The sequence below is a fragment of the Lupinus angustifolius genome, chromosome LG20 (genome assembly GCF_001865875.1).
Source record: "Lupinus angustifolius cultivar Tanjil chromosome LG20, LupAngTanjil_v1.0, whole genome shotgun sequence".
Taxonomy (NCBI): Eukaryota; Viridiplantae; Streptophyta; class Magnoliopsida; order Fabales; family Fabaceae; genus Lupinus; species Lupinus angustifolius.
This window is the reverse complement of record NC_032028.1, coordinates 1,584,148-1,601,509: the sequence shown is the minus strand read 5'-3', so window position 1 is coordinate 1,601,509 and position 17,362 is coordinate 1,584,148. Positions and strand designations below refer to the sequence as shown.

Sequence of the window (17,362 nt, the reverse complement as noted above, 5' to 3'; positions counted from 1 at the left end):
TATAAATTACTCATGTAGAGCTTTATTGAGTTAGCTTGAAGATCGAAGATCAAACTTTTGATTTGTGCTTCTTAGTAGGTAAAAAATTGAATACGTTTAATTGCTTTATATTCCTGTAATTTATGCTGTCTCTTTTTTACATGTTTGATTATGATTTATATATCAACTAGTGTTACTCCCATGTTCATTAAGAAAGTTTGATTGATTACACTGCTTTATAGAAAACTATTTTTTATTGGGATCTGAAGTTTGGCATTATTATTGACTTAGCTATGAAAAAGGAACATCAAGCTTCAAAGGCATGATTTAACAATTGTTAGTTTAATTACTTTTATATACTTGTCATTAAGTTGTATTATTGTTATCCTGTTTGTTTTTTTATATACATTTGTAGTTAATGTTTTTGTCATGTTTATTAATTAAGAGTGGTTGATAAACTGGATCGGTTCGAATTAATGGAGGAATTGGTAATTTTTACTAGCTTCTAAAACATTATTGGTTGGTAAGGTAATTTAACATTGTTAGCTTAATTGCTTTATATATAATGTATTTGCCATTTAGGTTCTTATACTTGTTTCTGCTAGTGTTATTGACGTGCTTATTAAGAGTATTTGGTCACTCTGATTGATTCATGTGTTAATTAATGGAAGAATCTCTAACTTTTACTATATGTTTTAATCACTTAAAACTAATCTAAAAAATGTGATTATTAAGATGAGCCTCTAAAAGTCTAATCCACTAGCACATTCACTATATAAGCCCGACCCAACTCATAAATTGGGTCCATAAGTCACACACACCAAAGATAGTCTTAGAGTTTTCAAAAACATTAATCCCCATTTGTAAGGGTATGTTTTCTAATACTATAGAGTAAGCGTATGAAAAAGTAAAAGGGAAAAAATGGTATGATATAATGTTTTTACCATTTAGATGTAATATGATGATATTTTTAACTAAAAACAAAATCAATAACTTACCTCTCGGATTCTGGTCTGTTTTTTTAATAATTGGTAAGAAGGAACCCAGATTACCTGTACCAAAAATTTGTGTCCCTTCCTGTCCCTATCCAATCAAAAGACACCAAGTAATATAATTATTCATTTATAATTTTTCTATTTAATTAAATAATGCATTTTAATTGGTCTGCTATACTAATTGAGACATAAATAGGGAGAGAGGATCTCCATTATGGTAAGAAGACAGAGGAGAAACTACCAGAAAAGACAAGGCTAGTTCTTGTACGAAGAAAATGCCGCCGCCATTGAAAATTTGTATGAGTCTTTCTTCCTAAGAAGACTATATATCTTCTTCATGTAGCAGCATGAACTATGAGTGGTCACTTAAAAAGTCTGAAACAGTCTCAATCTTACCATAATCCCTGTCTTGTCTGAATGCTTTTGATTGTAAAACATGTGTTCCAATTCATACACTTAGACACATAGTTATAGAGTAATCTTACTTACTTTGATATTAATAACAATAATTAGCTCATAGTTTCTTTCTTCAATGTTTTTACTTCTTACATTGCTTGTGTTGGAGTTGAAACACTTAAAGTTTGAGTGTAAATATCCTCCTTAAAATATGATATAAAATGTGGGGCATGTTTTGCTTAAGAAATTAACATTACCTTAATTCGTTTGACTATTATTGTATTCCATTGTCTGAATATTCTCAAGTTTTTTATACTAAACAATGAAGCAGTACAGTTATGGATACAGACTCTTATATCCTTTTATAATACACACCCTAATTATTTAAGATTTTGCTTTTGGTTTCTTGTACTTTGGAACTTTGTCTAAAAGAATGACAACATAACAGAAACCAACGAAGAAAAAGATGGCTGGGACTTCATTATTTTTTTTATTTGTCTCGGGATCCTTTCTTACTCAACTTTGGAATCAAAATAATAAAGAGCCTCAATGAATGCGTTAAGGTTAATAACAACAACAACACTATAACTTGACTAACTTCTATATGTATCTACAGTGTAACTAGAACTTTATTTGCATGTTTATATGCTATATCGATAGTCATAGGTTCACTGTTTAAGAAATCACTTTAAAACATACTTAAGTGATTACCTACTTCTATGTTCTTTGTTACTTTTTATTGTTATGACAATTTTTTTATAAGAAACTCTTGGTATGGGAAATCTGATATGTTGTGCGTAGAATAAATAAGAAAATCATATAAATCAGTGAAAAAGTATCAACACTATTACAATTTTATTCCAACACTGAGTTGTAGATATCAAGAATAGGAATATGTGGTCACATAATCTTAATCATTACTATAATATGTATTAATTTGTTAATGTTGATTTGTTTTTATAAAATTAGACGAGTTTCTATTTTAATTAGTTCTATGTTGCTATATGAGCTTTTTATTTTATTTAGGTAGGGTTGCAGTATGATATAAGAAATATCTAAATATTACAAGATTCTTTTTTCTTATTAACTTTTGTGTGAGTTAAATGATCATCTCCTTTTAATAGAATCTGAACCATCTTTAGTGTGATGAATACCATTGTAGGAGTTAATATTTTTCTTATGGAGAAGGGTATATATGCTTCAAGTTTTAGCAATCCGTGATATATAAACTTGATCCTTTTATGAAACACAAAATTAGACCTTTATCTCATATATATTAATATCAATTTCAAAGATCTTATTTATGGTTAAGCTGTCACTATTTAAAGGAATAACACCTTCCCTCTTAACCATTGGCTGTTTGTTGAAAACTTTGTCAATAAAATAAGATTCAGCAATGTGAAGAAATGGAATAAAAATTGTCTTCATAGTAAAAAAATACAAAGAAGTTGAAAACAATATTAATAGCTATCCCTGTCAAGAGACCTCATAATTCCCGAAAAGCACATATTTCACTTTATTATATTCCATCTATATCTCAGGAAAAATCCATTTGACAGTGATTTTAACATCTTTCAACAAGATCTACGGTTTAGAATTCATCTGTCTCTTGGAACTAAGAGACCGGCAGGGACATTAGCAAGTGCACCTTCATTCTAAAAAAATCTGTGTTCATTTGTTTATCCATAGTGGTTGGATTAGGTCTTTTCTTGGGTCTTGTTATTTTGATTTCTCCCACTGGTTTTTCAGAACTGATATTTGTACAAATAAATATGGGGTAGCATAGATTTTTACCTGCAAACCAGTAAGTGAAAAAAATTTACTCCACATCTTAGATATGGATTATTGGAAAACCAATATTATAAGTGGAAAAACCTTAATCCATATCCTAGTAGCTCATTCTTAGAAAATTCAATGGTTTGAATTAGTAAGTAAATCTAAATTATTAGATTTTTCAAGAATTGATGATTAGTATATGGACTAAATTTACTCTTGGAGTAAGTGAATCCCCTGAGTATATACGATAAAACTTGGTATCAATCCAAATAATTATACTGGTGTATTTTTTTACTGAATGACTAAAACACCCTTTTGTGTGAGACCCTCAGTGATTGTGACTTTGAGGAATTAGGACCAGCCAGCCATAGCAATTGCATGCAACCACCCAAGTGAGCCAAACACAGCAAAGAGAGGTTCAGAATCCTTTTTTGCCCTTTCTATGTCAGTGACCCTAAACGGTAACAGGCATAGAACACACTTTGCTGCTGCTTCTGCTGAATTTCAGACAAACAGTGCCATCCATCCCTTCACCCAATCAACCTTCAGGTGCTTTCTACTTTACAAACAAACTTAATAATTATTATATAAAACCAAACCAAAAACAAAAGCAAAACATACCTTTCTAACAACTATTTAGTATCTGTTAGTATCTGTTTACAACTTTATCTCTTTTACCAATGTTCATTTACTTACTGTTATTTTCATAATTTTAAGTTATTTTTTAACTTTTAAATGAGTTTTTTGAGATGCATGTAAAGATGAAGATAAAAATAAAAAGTAAGACAAAGATAACCTGATTTATAGTAAGTTTTTTATTAAACTTATATTTTTCAAATAACCCTATTCTTACTATTTTTTGACCTGGTTATTATACGGTTTTTAGCAGAGTTTTAGTATTAAGTTTCATTTTTGTTTTAAATTTTGCATGAGGGTCCAGTGGGGTTGGGGTGATGAGTGAAAGTTTGTCTGGGAGTGAGTAAGAAGATACGAAATAAGAGATAGAAAGAGAGAGAGAGAGTGTGGTGTAGCTGTTTCATGCTTCTTTCACACATCCTATGTCGTTATGTGGCTAAGGATTGGGTCCACCGACCCGTAGGCCTTACCTTCTTTTTTCCTCTAATTTAAGTTTTTCATATCTAAAAAAAAATCATTTATGACAAGAGAGAAGTGAACACAATCTGGAAAAATTACTTATGAAACTAGGAAATATAAAGAAAGAAGCAAAATGGAGTGTGTATATGTGTTTCTGTATCTGCATGACACCAAATCAGTGAAGAAACTAAGTAATCATATGGAAGGGTTGATTTGCTTTTTCTTCCTTTATTCAACTTACTTAGATATATCTGCGTTATAACTTTGGATATCTTCTTCTCCTCTAGATTCTTCTTTCTGCTTTGCTTTTAGTATGCAAGAGTTCTATTTGCTTATGACTTTTTTTTGAGATTGGGAATATATCTGAATTGAAGAGAATTTTACAGAATTCTGATTGAGTTGTAAGATTGAAGAAGAAAAAGAACACTTCCAGCTGCAACTGAAGCAGCTTAGAGAAGCTAGGACTTTCTATATATAAGAGATGGCGGCATCATCTTCATCAGCATCGCTCTTTGGATTTAGAGAAGAAGACCAGAATCAGAATCAGTTGAATCAACAACAACATTCATCTTCAGCAACTCCAGCTGCGCTACCTCAGAAGAAAAAGAGAAACCAACCTGGAACACCAAGCAAGTATCTGAAAACTTTTATCGGAAATTAAGATATAATCTCTAAAATCTAAATCATTTCATATATATCAATGATACAACTTTTTCAAAATTTTCTTTCTTACATTTTATCTATTTAATATCAGTCTGGGAAAACTTTCTGGACTACCTTTTTTTTCCCTTTTCCATTCTGATATATATGGATTCTCTAGGGAACCCTAATTTTGAAACATAAATATAATAAAATGGATTGAGATATGTCCTGGAATTTTTTGTCTTGAAGCTTTCTGAATTTGATTGCAACTTAATTATAACTTCTTGTTTTTACCTTGGTGGAATTATCTAATAATTTGTTGTTTGGCATTTTTCCATGATGAATAGGTCCAGATGCGGAGGTGATAGCACTATCTCCCAAGACCCTAATGGCAACAAACAGGTTTATATGTGAGGTATGCAACAAAGGGTTCCAAAGAGAGCAAAACCTACAGCTACACAGAAGAGGACACAACCTACCTTGGAAGCTTAAGCAGAAGACTACAAAAGAGCCAAGGAGAAAGGTTTATCTGTGCCCTGAGCCCACTTGCGTCCACCATGACCCTTCAAGGGCTCTTGGTGACCTCACTGGGATTAAGAAACACTACTCTCGCAAGCATGGTGAGAAGAAATGGAAGTGTGAAAAGTGCTCTAAGAAATATGCTGTTCAATCTGATTGGAAAGCTCATTCTAAGACTTGTGGCACTAGAGAATACAGATGTGACTGTGGCACTCTCTTCTCCAGGTATATTATTATGTCACAAATTCACAATCCAATCCAATTCAATTCAATTCAATTCATCACATAAAATGAAAAGTTTCATAATTTGGATATTATAATTTGACAACTTCTAAAAATCTGCTTTCAAATTTTCAAAGTAAAAATTTAGATTTCAATTTTGTTGTACATGAATCATTTTACTAAAATTAAATGTTACCCTTCTCCAAGCAGTTACATTTTATCAAGCATTTGTATTTTTATCATGCAATTTTTATAACATAAATGGTTATAAACAGAAGGATGGAAGAGGTGTATGATTTGATTTAGGCTAGTTTGGGTTAGGGCTCATACGATATCATTCTTCAAGTTGCTATAGGGAGAAAAAGGACTAAGATGCTTTCTTTATGCATTGAGTTTGGTTTCCTTCCAATTTGATTGATTAAGATTCTGTACTCTCTCAAATTCGTTCCTTTGTCATATTCCCTTCAATGAAAAAAAAAACATGCCCCCACGTGAATTATCTCTGCCTTGGTCATAGGGATTTCAGAAAACACACGGAGAAACAGCACCCCTCATATATCATTCTCAAAGCATAAAGAAAATTGAGAGAAAAAAACACCTTTTCTATTTTGCCTCGGAAACACCACTCTTTTTTTCATTTCTTTTTTTCATTTCTTTTTCCCCCTCCCTATTCACGTGTTGCTTGCAATGAAGTGGAGAGAGTGTGTGTGGGGTGCTGTGTTGTTACTTGCTTTGTTCTCTTCCTCGTTGGCTAGATGTGTTCAGTACTGTGCCCTTGCAGGTGCACCTTTTCATGACAGAATAATGTTTTTTATATAAGGTTAGGGCCTAATCAAGATTACTAACTCCATATTCGGATGCTGCCATTTTTCTTTTTTCTCTAATATGATTTGAAGTTTAATTTGAAGGAGTGAGTGGTCGTGTTCAGATGCAGAATTTAATCAAGGTTTTCATGATTTTAAATACTAAAGTGGGTATATATGTTGTTGACAATTTGGATGGTTTAGTAGTCAATTTTCAACTCACTTTTGAGGTCAAGCCCAGTTTTGTAATTTGCAGTTCTTGCACTTGATTGATCACTTTTCCCATTTTTGAAAACATTCTTCTGTTGCATTCATTGCATACCCAGTTCTTGATATGGCATTTATTGATTGGTTCATTAATCTATTTATCAAGTGACATTATTCCACCTACCGTCCTATGTCAATTGAAGAATTATTCCAACTATTATTTTATCTACTACTCTTTTCATAAATGCACGTAAAATATTTGTCCTCTGGTTAATTAAGATTTGTATTGCTTGTTAATTATGTTAATATTTTCGTTGTCTTTTGCTAGGAAAAGCTATGTCCTACATCTTGAAATCTATGTATGCATCCGTTGGTTTTTGTGACAGCTTTAAATGTTATTGTTCTGATAGTGTCTTCTGTAGAGAACTATTTTCATGTGACTGTTTGTTTTTGTTTAATTAAGGTTAGATTCTTGTAGGAGAAAATTTCATCCTAAAGGCTATATATATATATATATCTGGGAAAGTTGACTAAACCTTTTATAAGATTGCACAACTTAAAGCCAATACAAAAAAAAGATTGCACAGTATTAGTAAAAAATAATAATATATGAAGTAAGTAAATAATTAATTTTTGATAAAAGTCTAGGATGAAAGTCCATTTCCTGAACAAGTGAATTTATATATTTAGTATTTTTTTTTATCTCAGGCCTTTAGTTACTTGGAGTTTAATCTAATGCACTTTTTCAATGATGCATTATAGTTTTCACAATGATTATCCAAAAGTCAAACTTTTTCAATAATAAGTCAGTCAATGTAAAACTATTGCATGAAAATTAAGTCCTAGACATATCCAATGGATTATTTGGAGTTAATATGATATCATTTGTGGTGCAGAAGGGACAGTTTCATCACCCACAGGGCCTTCTGTGATGCATTAGCTCAAGAGAGTGCAAGACAGCCACCAAATCTGATAAGCAATGCCAATATTGGCAGCACCAGCCACCTTTATGGAACTAATAATAGCAACATGGCCTTAGCTTTTTCTCATGTGGCTACTCAAATGTCTAACATGCAAGACCAAATCAATAACAACCATTCTACTGACATGTTAGGCCTTGGTGGTAATCCAGGTCGGACCGGACAATTCGACCATATTCTTCACCCATCCTTACAGGCCGGTTCATCATCCTTTAAGCCTTCACAGCAAACTATGCATCACTCTCCAGCTTCATTCTTCATGTCTTCTGATAACTTGAACCAAAACTACCACCACCCTGACCAGTCTCAACAACAACAACAACAACAAGGGTTGGTGCAACAGAACAAAGTTCCATTCCAGGGACTCATGCATTTGTCTCATGATGGTCTTAACAATCATCACAACAATTCTCCATCACCTGGTGGATCAGCAAACCTGTTTAGCCATCCCTTCCTTTCAAGTAACAACAGTACTAATAGCAGCAACAACTCTTTCTCAGAACACTTCAACAATGCCAATGGAAGTGTTATGGGAGGCAATGAAGCAACCAACTTCTTCACTACAAGTAATATTATTACCCAAAAATTATAATTTTTACACCAATTTTGCATATCAAAGCTTCACCATATCTTTTTTTCTAGAAAGGAGAGAAATAACAAAAGGAAAAGGAGAAACCGTGGCCCTCCTTTCCTTTTTGAAAAAGTTGTCAAATTTAATTTCTATCTACAAAATTGTTGTATATACAAAGAAGATTGTTGTTAACCAACACGTGTATTGATTGAATAAACAAACACATCTGATTACTAATGAATCAATATAATTTTTCACACTTCTCGTGTTCCCCACAGGTAATGCTATAATGGGTGGTGGTCATCATCAACAAACAATAACTTCAAGTGCACCATCTCTATTCAGCACATCTCTCCAAAGCAACACTAGTGCTGCCAATACTCATCACATGTCTGCAACTGCACTGCTTCAGAAAGTTGCTCAAATGAGTGCAATTTCAAGCAACAACACCACCTCACTTCTAAAAAGCTTCGGAAGCAGCACTTCCTCTAGCAGCGGATCCAAAACTGAACAGCATAGACCAATCCATGTTCCTGCTCTTCCTCCTGCTACAAACTATAGCAGCATCTTCGGTGGAAATGAAAACAGCAATAATAATCTGCAAGACCTGATGAACTCTTTTGCAGCTAGTGGAAACTCCTCTATTTTTGAACATAGTAGTTCAGTAGGGTTTACTGGGTTTGAACCTTATGATCATAACTCAAACAGAAGTAGGGAACAACCAAAGCTGCATGGAGTGAAAATTGGAACAGGCTCAGATGATAGGCTTACTCGTGATTTTCTTGGTGTTGGTGCAACAGTGAGAAGCATAAGTGGTGGAAATGGAGGGATTGTTTCACAAAGGGAGCAACATGGACATGGTGGTGGCTTCAACTTAAGCAATACTTTGGAGGCAGAAACGAATAATGATGCTGTGCCGTCAAGACAAGCTTTTGGAGGGAATTTTTTCAGTGAGTAAATGAATCAAAGTACCAAGGTACGTGAACAAAAAATTTAGTGACACATTATTAAAATGATTATTATTATGATTAAAAGTGAATTTCTTGGTAAATGTGTCTAAAGGGTAAGAGGGTATATACTTTCTAGTTTTTACTGTTTTATTGGGACATGAGTTTTAGCAAGATGCTACTTTTTGGTTTGGTTTATTTTATTGATTTTGTTTAAGAAAAAGGTGTGTGCTGTGAGAAGTTGTCTTGCATGGGGTTGACAGTGACGTTGAGCAGTACTTTGTTTCTTCTATTGTCTTCACTTTTTTTATTTTCTTTCATTTTTTGGATTATATTTTTGGGTTGGCAGAGTCACGAGTGCGTAATTGATGGGACACTGTGTGGACCAACAAATATCTGCTCTTATCAACATGCTATTGATGCCATCCCATATATAAAACACTGATATGAAGGACATAAATTAGCTGTTTCGAACGGTGTTTCATTCCATATAATGAGCTAATCAGAATGTTATTTTTTATCACTTTTTGTTTTTTAAAATATATTTTTATTTATATGTCAACCTGTGATTTGCTTGAGACAAGAAATGTAACACTATTGGAGACAAATGACCCCATCGACATTTGTATACTTTTAAGTTTTAAGTAAAAGATATATTTTGAAATTTTAAGTACTGTCCATTCCATATTTTAATTTATATGAATAAATAAATGTGCGTAGGATTTGATTAGTGAGAGCGACTGAGTCACACACCTTCAAAATAATTAATTCTTTACCTAAAAAGTTAAATAATACTATGAGTAGTACTAAAAAATGTGACTATGAGAGTAAATAATGTTAGCTTGGTACTGCTTTAATACAAGTATTTTTCGTATGTGCATTTTGTTTATTTGATAAAATTTACTGCAAAGGTTTAGTTACCACTTGATAGTAAATGGTAGACTTTTTTTCTTACAGGAATAAATAGTGAAAACAGTTTAAGTGTACTACTGGTAATAATTTTATATTTGTATTAATGCTCATGTTTATTTCTTTAAAGCCGTACTAGACTTGAATTAGATGATCAGTTATTTCTGGTTTCACATTTTTGCAGGGATTCGAACTTGTGTTCAGAAGAAAGTTGAATATCTAGCTTATCTAATTTGGCTTTTGAAAGCAGCATTGTGGAAGCATAGAGGAGATTATGGTCTTTACTAATAGCACTAGCAAATTACTTCTTAAATTCCTTTACATCTTTTTTTATTGGGACATGTTTATTCATATTATAAGTCAAGATTTTCATGGTTTAACTATATAGATTTTGATTATGGACAATGTATTTACTTATATTTAAATTAGACTACCAATTATGACCTTGTTCATATGTTTTTTCTTTCAGACATTTATTGAGCTTATCTAACATGAGCATATATGATCTGAAAATTTTACTACCGAACTTGTAAGTAGGATTTTCAGTCATGTGAAGTTTTGAATTAAAAAAATCGACTGAAGTTCCTTTTTTGAGTATTTATGCTCTTACTCATAGTATTATAAAAATCTAGTTATAACCATTTATTTGTGGAACATTTTTTACAGTAATAAAAATAATTAATAACAATAATAATACTATTATGTATCCGAAAATGTTTGGTAATTTGATTTTGTTTACTAATTTTATTTGGACACTTTAGGAGAGAACGGGAAGTGTTGTACGTTTGATTCTAAAAGTGTTATTATCGTCCTATTCCACGTGCTTTTAAATCTTGTGATAATTTTTCAGCCAATGAGAATTTGAGCATAGCACTGAAGGACACATTTACCCTTTTTATTAAAACACTTAATTGTATTACCCCACCATGCGATTAGACGTATAAAAGGGTCAAATTGGCCCTTGGATTATTGTAATATTGTAACTTCCATTAGGTCATAAAATACTATAAACCCTAATTCTTCTCACACACGTATAGTGCAAACTTTTTGCATTTGCACTTTGGAGGAGCCTGATTATAATCAAGATTAATATACGATTGAAAATGAGGATGCAAGCAGCTAAAAGCTTGAATCATTTCTTATATTGACATCTCTTTATTTGGCATGGGCTAGAGGATTCAGTTGCATCTGATCTTTGAATGAGAATGCAACATAACATAACAAAGCTCCATTTCCAAGCACAGGTTTCAATATAATTCGACATTTATCAAGTGCATTGTTTGTCTCATTTTCAGTATGAGAATTTTTTTGGTACTATCAAGGTATACCTTAACTCTTTTTGGGTAAGGAACTAATCCCTTTCAGATTTTACGGTTGCCCCTCCCAACAAATATCGTTCTCAGGAATTGAACGATTGGCTTTTTAATTATCCTAGGATCTAATGAAGCCTTATACCACTAGACCAACACCTTGTTTTTGTCAGTATGACAATTTAGAAGTACTTTCCTTTTTTTCACCCAAAACAAACATTTAGACTCAAATCTACTAAACTCAATGCAGCAAATTTGATAAGAGAATAAAAGTACAGTATACAAGTTGGTCACAACGAGTAGTACATGTATACTAATTAACAGCCGCACATCCACAAAAACAGTTTTTGGGCAAAGCCAATTAAACAGAACTAGCCAGGATTGATAGAAACAAATTAAATCACGCCAAGAGAAATCATAGGCGACTTATCACAGCTTCGACTTCAGAAGGGGTGTAAAGATGATATGTTGGAGCCACCTTAGCAATGTCAACGTTATTAGGAGTGACCTACAATGACAATTACAATAGAAACAAGATAAATTTTATTAGCATTACTTTCCAGGGAGGGGACAAACAAATCATCGCTATATGCATTTAATATAAGCTTACCTTCTCTTCCATAACTTGCTTCAGAATGGATAGAGCAATTGTCTCAGCTTCTTGAAGAGTTAGTTCCTGTGTAACATAATATGTTAACACCAAGTTTTCCTATACTCATGTCATCTTAGTGCTTCTAGGATGAAAGATGGTCCTTTAAAACAACAATTGCCAGGGCATATAGACAGGAACTCTCACATTTGAGGAACATGTTAACTTAGGCATTCAAATATTTTTTAGTTTTAACATAGTTCAGAGTCTTCAGGCATAAAACAGACACACACTTGGATAAATATCATTATACATTGTACAAATGCTAAAAAAAATAAATTGCAACAATATCAAATAAACAGATAATTAGATAAAATAATATCAAATAAAGGGGATTTCAGATAAAATGGATGACATTGTCTGAATGGTCATTTTACCTATTAGAAAGGTTTTTGTATAACGATAACCAGGTAAATATTGCATAAGAATTAGGACAAGTATGGAGTCCCCTCATTTCTTTATGGTTTCACTCCTTTTCCCACTATCCAATCTCAGTCAAGTATTATTTTACCTAGGTACTCAATTGTGAATTGTGGCTGACCTCAAAAAGACTATAGCAGGTAGCGGGACAACCGCTACAACTAAGAAAAAAATCTATAAGTGATTTATAACCAACACAATAAGTACACAAAAATAGACCATATTAAAGACACATTTCTAATTGATAATCAATATGAGAGTATTGCGGATTCTAGAGGTGATCGAAGTTGGAGGTCATAACAAAGTTATATCTCACAAAATTGAACCACATAAAGATGATGTCAAAAATGGGTTCAGACAGTTTGATAAGAGAATTAATAAAGAGATGGTGGGGCAAACAGTTAGGGGCCAAGGAAAAACAGTGCTAAGAAAAGACAGGGTGTGTTTGGGGTTATATTACCTAAAACCCTAGGAAAAACCTGCCACCTATTAAAAAGGAGGCAAAAAAGACTTTTCCTCTCTAAAATTAGGGTTCCACTCGAAGCAAAATACACAGTGGGTCGTGACCCGCTATTGGACCTGTTATAGGCGCTATGGCCATCTGCACCACTATCCACTGTGGCATCACAGGGAACAGCCAAAAATCTGCTACACAAGAAGGTTTAGAAACAACCCACAGTTCGAACATGGATACCTTGTTGAATTGTTCTTGCAGAGAACTGTCTGCACCTTCCGACCCTGATCCAATGGCTTTTGCATTGCATTGCCAAAACGTACCAGATGGGTCAGTGTAATATCTGCAAATCAGAAAATTCAAACCCAGTAAGAATAAAAAGTTAGAAGTGAAAAAGGGAAGCAAGGCTAGCAGCAATAAAGTAAACAGTATCCTCTGGTGACTGGAGCCATAAAGCCTACAGAAACATGACACATATGCTGTGCATTTATTTTCTGTTTAAACACTGTGCAGAGCTCAACCTAAAATGCCATCCTCTTTAAACCATATAGAATGATAAGAAAAGGTGAGGTAGTAGGTGAGTATAAAATAACTGCAAAGAATTTCAATTCCTTCATGAAAGGAAAAAGAAATATAATAGCGAGAAGGAATAAGTTAAATGTTAGAGGACAAGTTATACTCCACTACCGACTAAAGAGGGAAGCTACAAAAAAGAATTCTTGATAAAAACATTTCTCCAATTTAGGAATCACTGAACACTCATGTGCCATTAGTTAATTTAGTCAATAATTAATTTACCATTAACAACTCTTCGGACATGGTTAACCTGTCATGTTATTACTCTTGAAATACTTTTTGCCAAAAATCATTTCATTGTAATTTTTTGCGATCCTCAAAAAACACAAAAAAACAAGGAACATTGTCAATGAAAAGAGATCAGTGAACTCCAAGATTCAGACACTAAACCTAGCAATCATTGCCCCAACACAAATAAGTCAAGAGGATACCACCACACTACTGACAAGTAACCATTTCATACTAAAAGAAGTAGATGCTTACAAACTAGGTCCGTTCTCGTCATGGCCAGCAATGAGGAGCGACACTCCAAATGGTCGAGACTGCCAAAGGTAAAAGAAAATAGGACAAGTTATAATCCAAGCACAATGGCCTTATTCTACACGACCACCATCATTTACTACTTTTCACAAAAGGAAAAGGTATACTAGCACACGCAACTGAACCAGTATTTCCCAACTCCCAAGAAAACAACAATTGATGTAAGTGTGGAAATGTGCACATCCCAAAATTATAAAGTAAAAAATAACAATAAATCAGTTTATATCTCTGATCAACATTAATCAAATACAGCATATAAAGCACCAGTATTTCTAGAAAGTACATAAATATGAAGCAACCTTAGCTGTAAATGTTCACGACTTGTTGGATGTAAATATAGCACCATAACTCCATAAGCAAGAAAACAAAAATAGACATGAATATCAAATCCAAGTTCTTTACCATGGACTCTTCATCGCCTTCACCAAAACGCAGGGCTAGGTCACATAGAGCTTGGGTTGTAGACTCCACAGTCATTGGTTCACCAAAGGAGAACCTGTGGTTCTGTGAACAACAAACCATTATATATAGATATATATCAATTATTAGTTAGTTAAATACCTACAATACCCTAAAAGGTTAACAATACCTGAGTTTCCACTCGTGCGTGTTCAACAAGTGTTCGAGCATCAGCAATCAATCCACTCATTGCACAACCTATATGGTCATCAATTTCCATAATCTTCTCCACACTGCTAGGTTCCTGAAAGAGAATTTAAGCAAAACTATAAAAGAAGTTCCATACAGAAGAGTGATTACAACAAGACAATCATATTTTTTCAAGTAACATAAAACTCAGATGAACTATAACTTAGGTTATAAACTTATAACATAACATAGGTTCACTAAATGTATATCCTAACAACAAACTCTCCAACCCAGCAACCCCGAAAATAAAAATACATGTCTTTTCAACTAAAAGAAAAGGAAGACTAGAATAAGCAAAGAAGTTCAAGGTAAATAGCATTATTTTCAAGTTATGTTAGTAAATGCACACAGTGTATCACTTGTACAATAATCTTAAAATGAACATCAATTATCCAAGCTTGAACATACATCCCAAAAAAATCAGTTTACATTAAGATCCGACCCAACAATGATTACTCAACGTATGCATATTTCTTAAATCTTAAATCTTAACATTATCAAATTATACAGTGACAGCTAATATCACATTTAGCTATAGTGCTACAATACATCTTTTTCTATTAGTGTATAGTTCATAAGTGCAAATAAATAGAAGAAATGCAGACCAGCAAGGGTGAAGTGATACGCTTTTCGACGGCAAGAACAACACCCTCTTTCGTCTTCAACCCAATTGCAGTTGATCCCAGCTGCAGTCCAATAAAAAACACAAAATCTTCTTATAGTTCAAAACCCTTAATTTTAATTATATTAGAAGTTGGATCAGTTGATAAAAAGTGAAAGGGATCATACCTTAATGGCTTCGATTGCATATTCTACCTGAAACAAACGTCCTTCAGGAGAAAAGGTGTTGACTCCACGGTCATACTCAGTTCTAATTCACACAAAATAATTGTTAATCAAACAAAAAACATTAAAATAGTTTTCAGGTTAATCAATTCAATGAAAGAAAGCATAATGGGAAAACCCTAGAACGCATAGTTTACCTTGTGAGAAACATGTTGGATTCGAGAAGATAAAATCACGCTGCAAGGAAGCGAAACAGATCAGATTAGATGCGGAAAAAAGATTAAGAAATAATTGATTTGGGAATTGGAAAATTTTGAGGTTACCTAAAAACTTTTGTTCTCAGTACTCACTGCGACAATACGAAATAAAGAAGCTATGAGGTGTGGGCTTTTTCTTTCTTCCTTTTCTTGTTCGAGGGGTCTTCGATTCACAGTTAAAAATATTTACTCAAAAAAAAAACGGAACAAAAGTTAATAAATAGCAAAAATAACATTTTCATTCTTATTCGATCTCACATATTATTTATTTATATATAGATATATATCAATTATTAGTTAGTTAAATACCTACAATACCCTAAAAGGTTAACAATACCTGAGTTTCCACTCGTGCGTGTTCAACAAGTGTTCGAGCATCAGCAATCAATCCACTCATTGCACAACCTATATGGTCATCAATTTCCATAATCTTCTCCACACTGCTAGGTTCCTGAAAGAGAATTTAAGCAAAACTATAAAAGAAGTTCCATACAGAAGAGTGATTACAACAAGACAATCATATTTTTTCAAGTAACATAAAACTCAGATGAACTATAACTTAGGTTATAAACTTATAACATAACATAGGTTCACTAAATGTATATCCTAACAACAAACTCTCCAACCCAGCAACCCCGAAAATAAAAATACATGTCTTTTCAACTAAAAGAAAAGGAAGACTAGAATAAGCAAAGAAGTTCAAGGTAAATAGCATTATTTTCAAGTTATGTTAGTAAATGCACACAGTGTATCACTTGTACAATAATCTTAAAATGAACATCAATTATCCAAGCTTGAACATACATCCCAAAAAAATCAGTTTACATTAAGATCCGACCCAACAATGATTACTCAACGTATGCATATTTCTTAAATCTTAAATCTTAACATTATCAAATTATACAGTGACAGCTAATATCACATTTAGCTATAGTGCTACAATACATCTTTTTCTATTAGTGTATAGTTCATAAGTGCAAATAAATAGAAGAAATGCAGACCAGCAAGGGTGAAGTGATACGCTTTTCGACGGCAAGAACAACACCCTCTTTCGTCTTCAACCCAATTGCAGTTGATCCCAGCTGCAGTCCAATAAAAAACACAAAATCTTCTTATAGTTCAAAACCCTTAATTTTAATTATATTAGAAGTTGGATCAGTTGATAAAAAGTGAAAGGGATCATACCTTAATGGCTTCGATTGCATATTCTACCTGAAACAAACGTCCTTCAGGAGAAAAGGTGTTGACTCCACGGTCATACTCAGTTCTAATTCACACAAAATAATTGTTAATCAAACAAAAAACATTAAAATAGTTTTCAGGTTAATCAATTCAATGAAAGAAAGCATAATGGGAAAACCCTAGAACGCATAGTTTACCTTGTGAGAAACATGTTGGATTCGAGAAGATAAAATCACGCTGCAAGGAAGCGAAACAGATCAGATTAGATGCGGAAAAAAGATTAAGAAATAATTGATTTGGGAATTGGAAAATTTTGAGGTTACCTAAAAACTTTTGTTCTCAGTACTCACTGCGACAATACGAAATAAAGAAGCTATGAGGTGTGGGCTTTTTCTTTCTTCCTTTTCTTGTTCGAGGGGTCTTCGATTCACAGTTAAAAATATTTACTCAAAAAAAAAACGGAACAAAAGTTAATAAATAGCAAAAATAACATTTTCAT

The 17,362-nt window shown here is 33.0% G+C and overlaps 2 protein-coding genes across 7 annotated transcripts; one reads left to right on the top strand and one right to left on the bottom strand.

The window, feature by feature from the left end:
- On the top strand, positions 4,265-10,491 carry LOC109336340 (protein indeterminate-domain 5, chloroplastic-like). 3 transcript variants are annotated; one of them, XR_002106338.1, is made up of 6 exons: positions 4,265-4,870; positions 5,231-5,627; positions 7,531-8,180; positions 8,464-9,161; positions 10,090-10,124; positions 10,226-10,491. XR_002106338.1 is itself a non-coding variant. In XM_019572872.1 (5 exons), exons 1-4 carry the CDS (start codon positions 4,723-4,725, stop codon positions 9,141-9,143), a joined length of 1,875 nt encoding a protein of 624 aa, XP_019428417.1. In that variant the 5' UTR covers positions 4,272-4,722; the 3' UTR covers positions 9,144-9,161; positions 10,226-10,491. The 3 variants fall into 3 exon arrangements, 2 of the variants coding, with proteins under 2 accessions (XP_019428419.1, XP_019428417.1); XM_019572872.1 differs by lacking the exon at positions 10,090-10,124 and having other exon boundaries at positions 4,272-4,870; XM_019572874.1 differs by lacking the exons at positions 10,090-10,124; positions 10,226-10,491 and having other exon boundaries at positions 8,464-9,162.
- On the bottom strand, positions 11,583-17,282 carry LOC109336681 (proteasome subunit alpha type-5). 4 transcript variants are annotated; one of them, XM_019573424.1, is made up of 10 exons: positions 17,187-17,282; positions 17,061-17,100; positions 16,867-16,948; positions 16,683-16,763; positions 16,019-16,132; positions 14,393-14,494; positions 13,934-13,992; positions 13,115-13,217; positions 11,962-12,027; positions 11,583-11,859 (listed from the first exon to the last, which is right to left on the bottom strand). In XM_019573424.1, exons 2-10 carry the CDS (start codon positions 17,072-17,074, stop codon positions 11,767-11,769), a joined length of 714 nt encoding a protein of 237 aa, XP_019428969.1. In that variant the 5' UTR covers positions 17,075-17,100; positions 17,187-17,282; the 3' UTR covers positions 11,583-11,766. The 4 variants fall into 4 exon arrangements, with proteins under 4 accessions (XP_019428969.1, XP_019428967.1, XP_019428970.1 ...); XM_019573422.1 differs by lacking the exons at positions 16,019-16,132; positions 16,683-16,763; positions 16,867-16,948; positions 17,061-17,100; positions 17,187-17,282 and adding exons at positions 14,580-14,693; positions 15,244-15,324; positions 15,428-15,509; positions 15,622-15,661; positions 15,748-15,842; XM_019573425.1 differs by lacking the exon at positions 17,187-17,282 and having other exon boundaries at positions 17,061-17,174.

What these genes read in the sequence shown, in the direction of transcription:
- LOC109336681 (XM_019573424.1), bottom strand. An exon ending in GTATCACTTCACCCTTGCTG is followed by an intron (nt 16,133 to 16,682) that starts GTCTGCATTTCT and finishes ATTCTCTTTCAG; the next exon opens with GAACCTAGCAGTGTGGAGAA. An exon ending in ACGCACGAGTGGAAACTCAG is followed by an intron (nt 14,495 to 16,018) that starts GTATTGTTAACC and finishes TGTTGTTCACAG; the next exon opens with AACCACAGGTTCTCCTTTGG.
- LOC109336340 (XM_019572872.1), top strand. Translation starts at nt 4,723, where the DNA reads ATGGCGGCATCATCTTCATCAGCATCGCTCTTTGGATTTAGAGAAGAA. An exon ending in AAACCAACCTGGAACACCAA is followed by an intron (nt 4,871 to 5,230) that starts GCAAGTATCTGA and finishes CATGATGAATAG; the next exon opens with GTCCAGATGCGGAGGTGATA. An exon ending in TGTGGCACTCTCTTCTCCAG is followed by an intron (nt 5,628 to 7,530) that starts GTATATTATTAT and finishes TTTGTGGTGCAG; the next exon opens with AAGGGACAGTTTCATCACCC.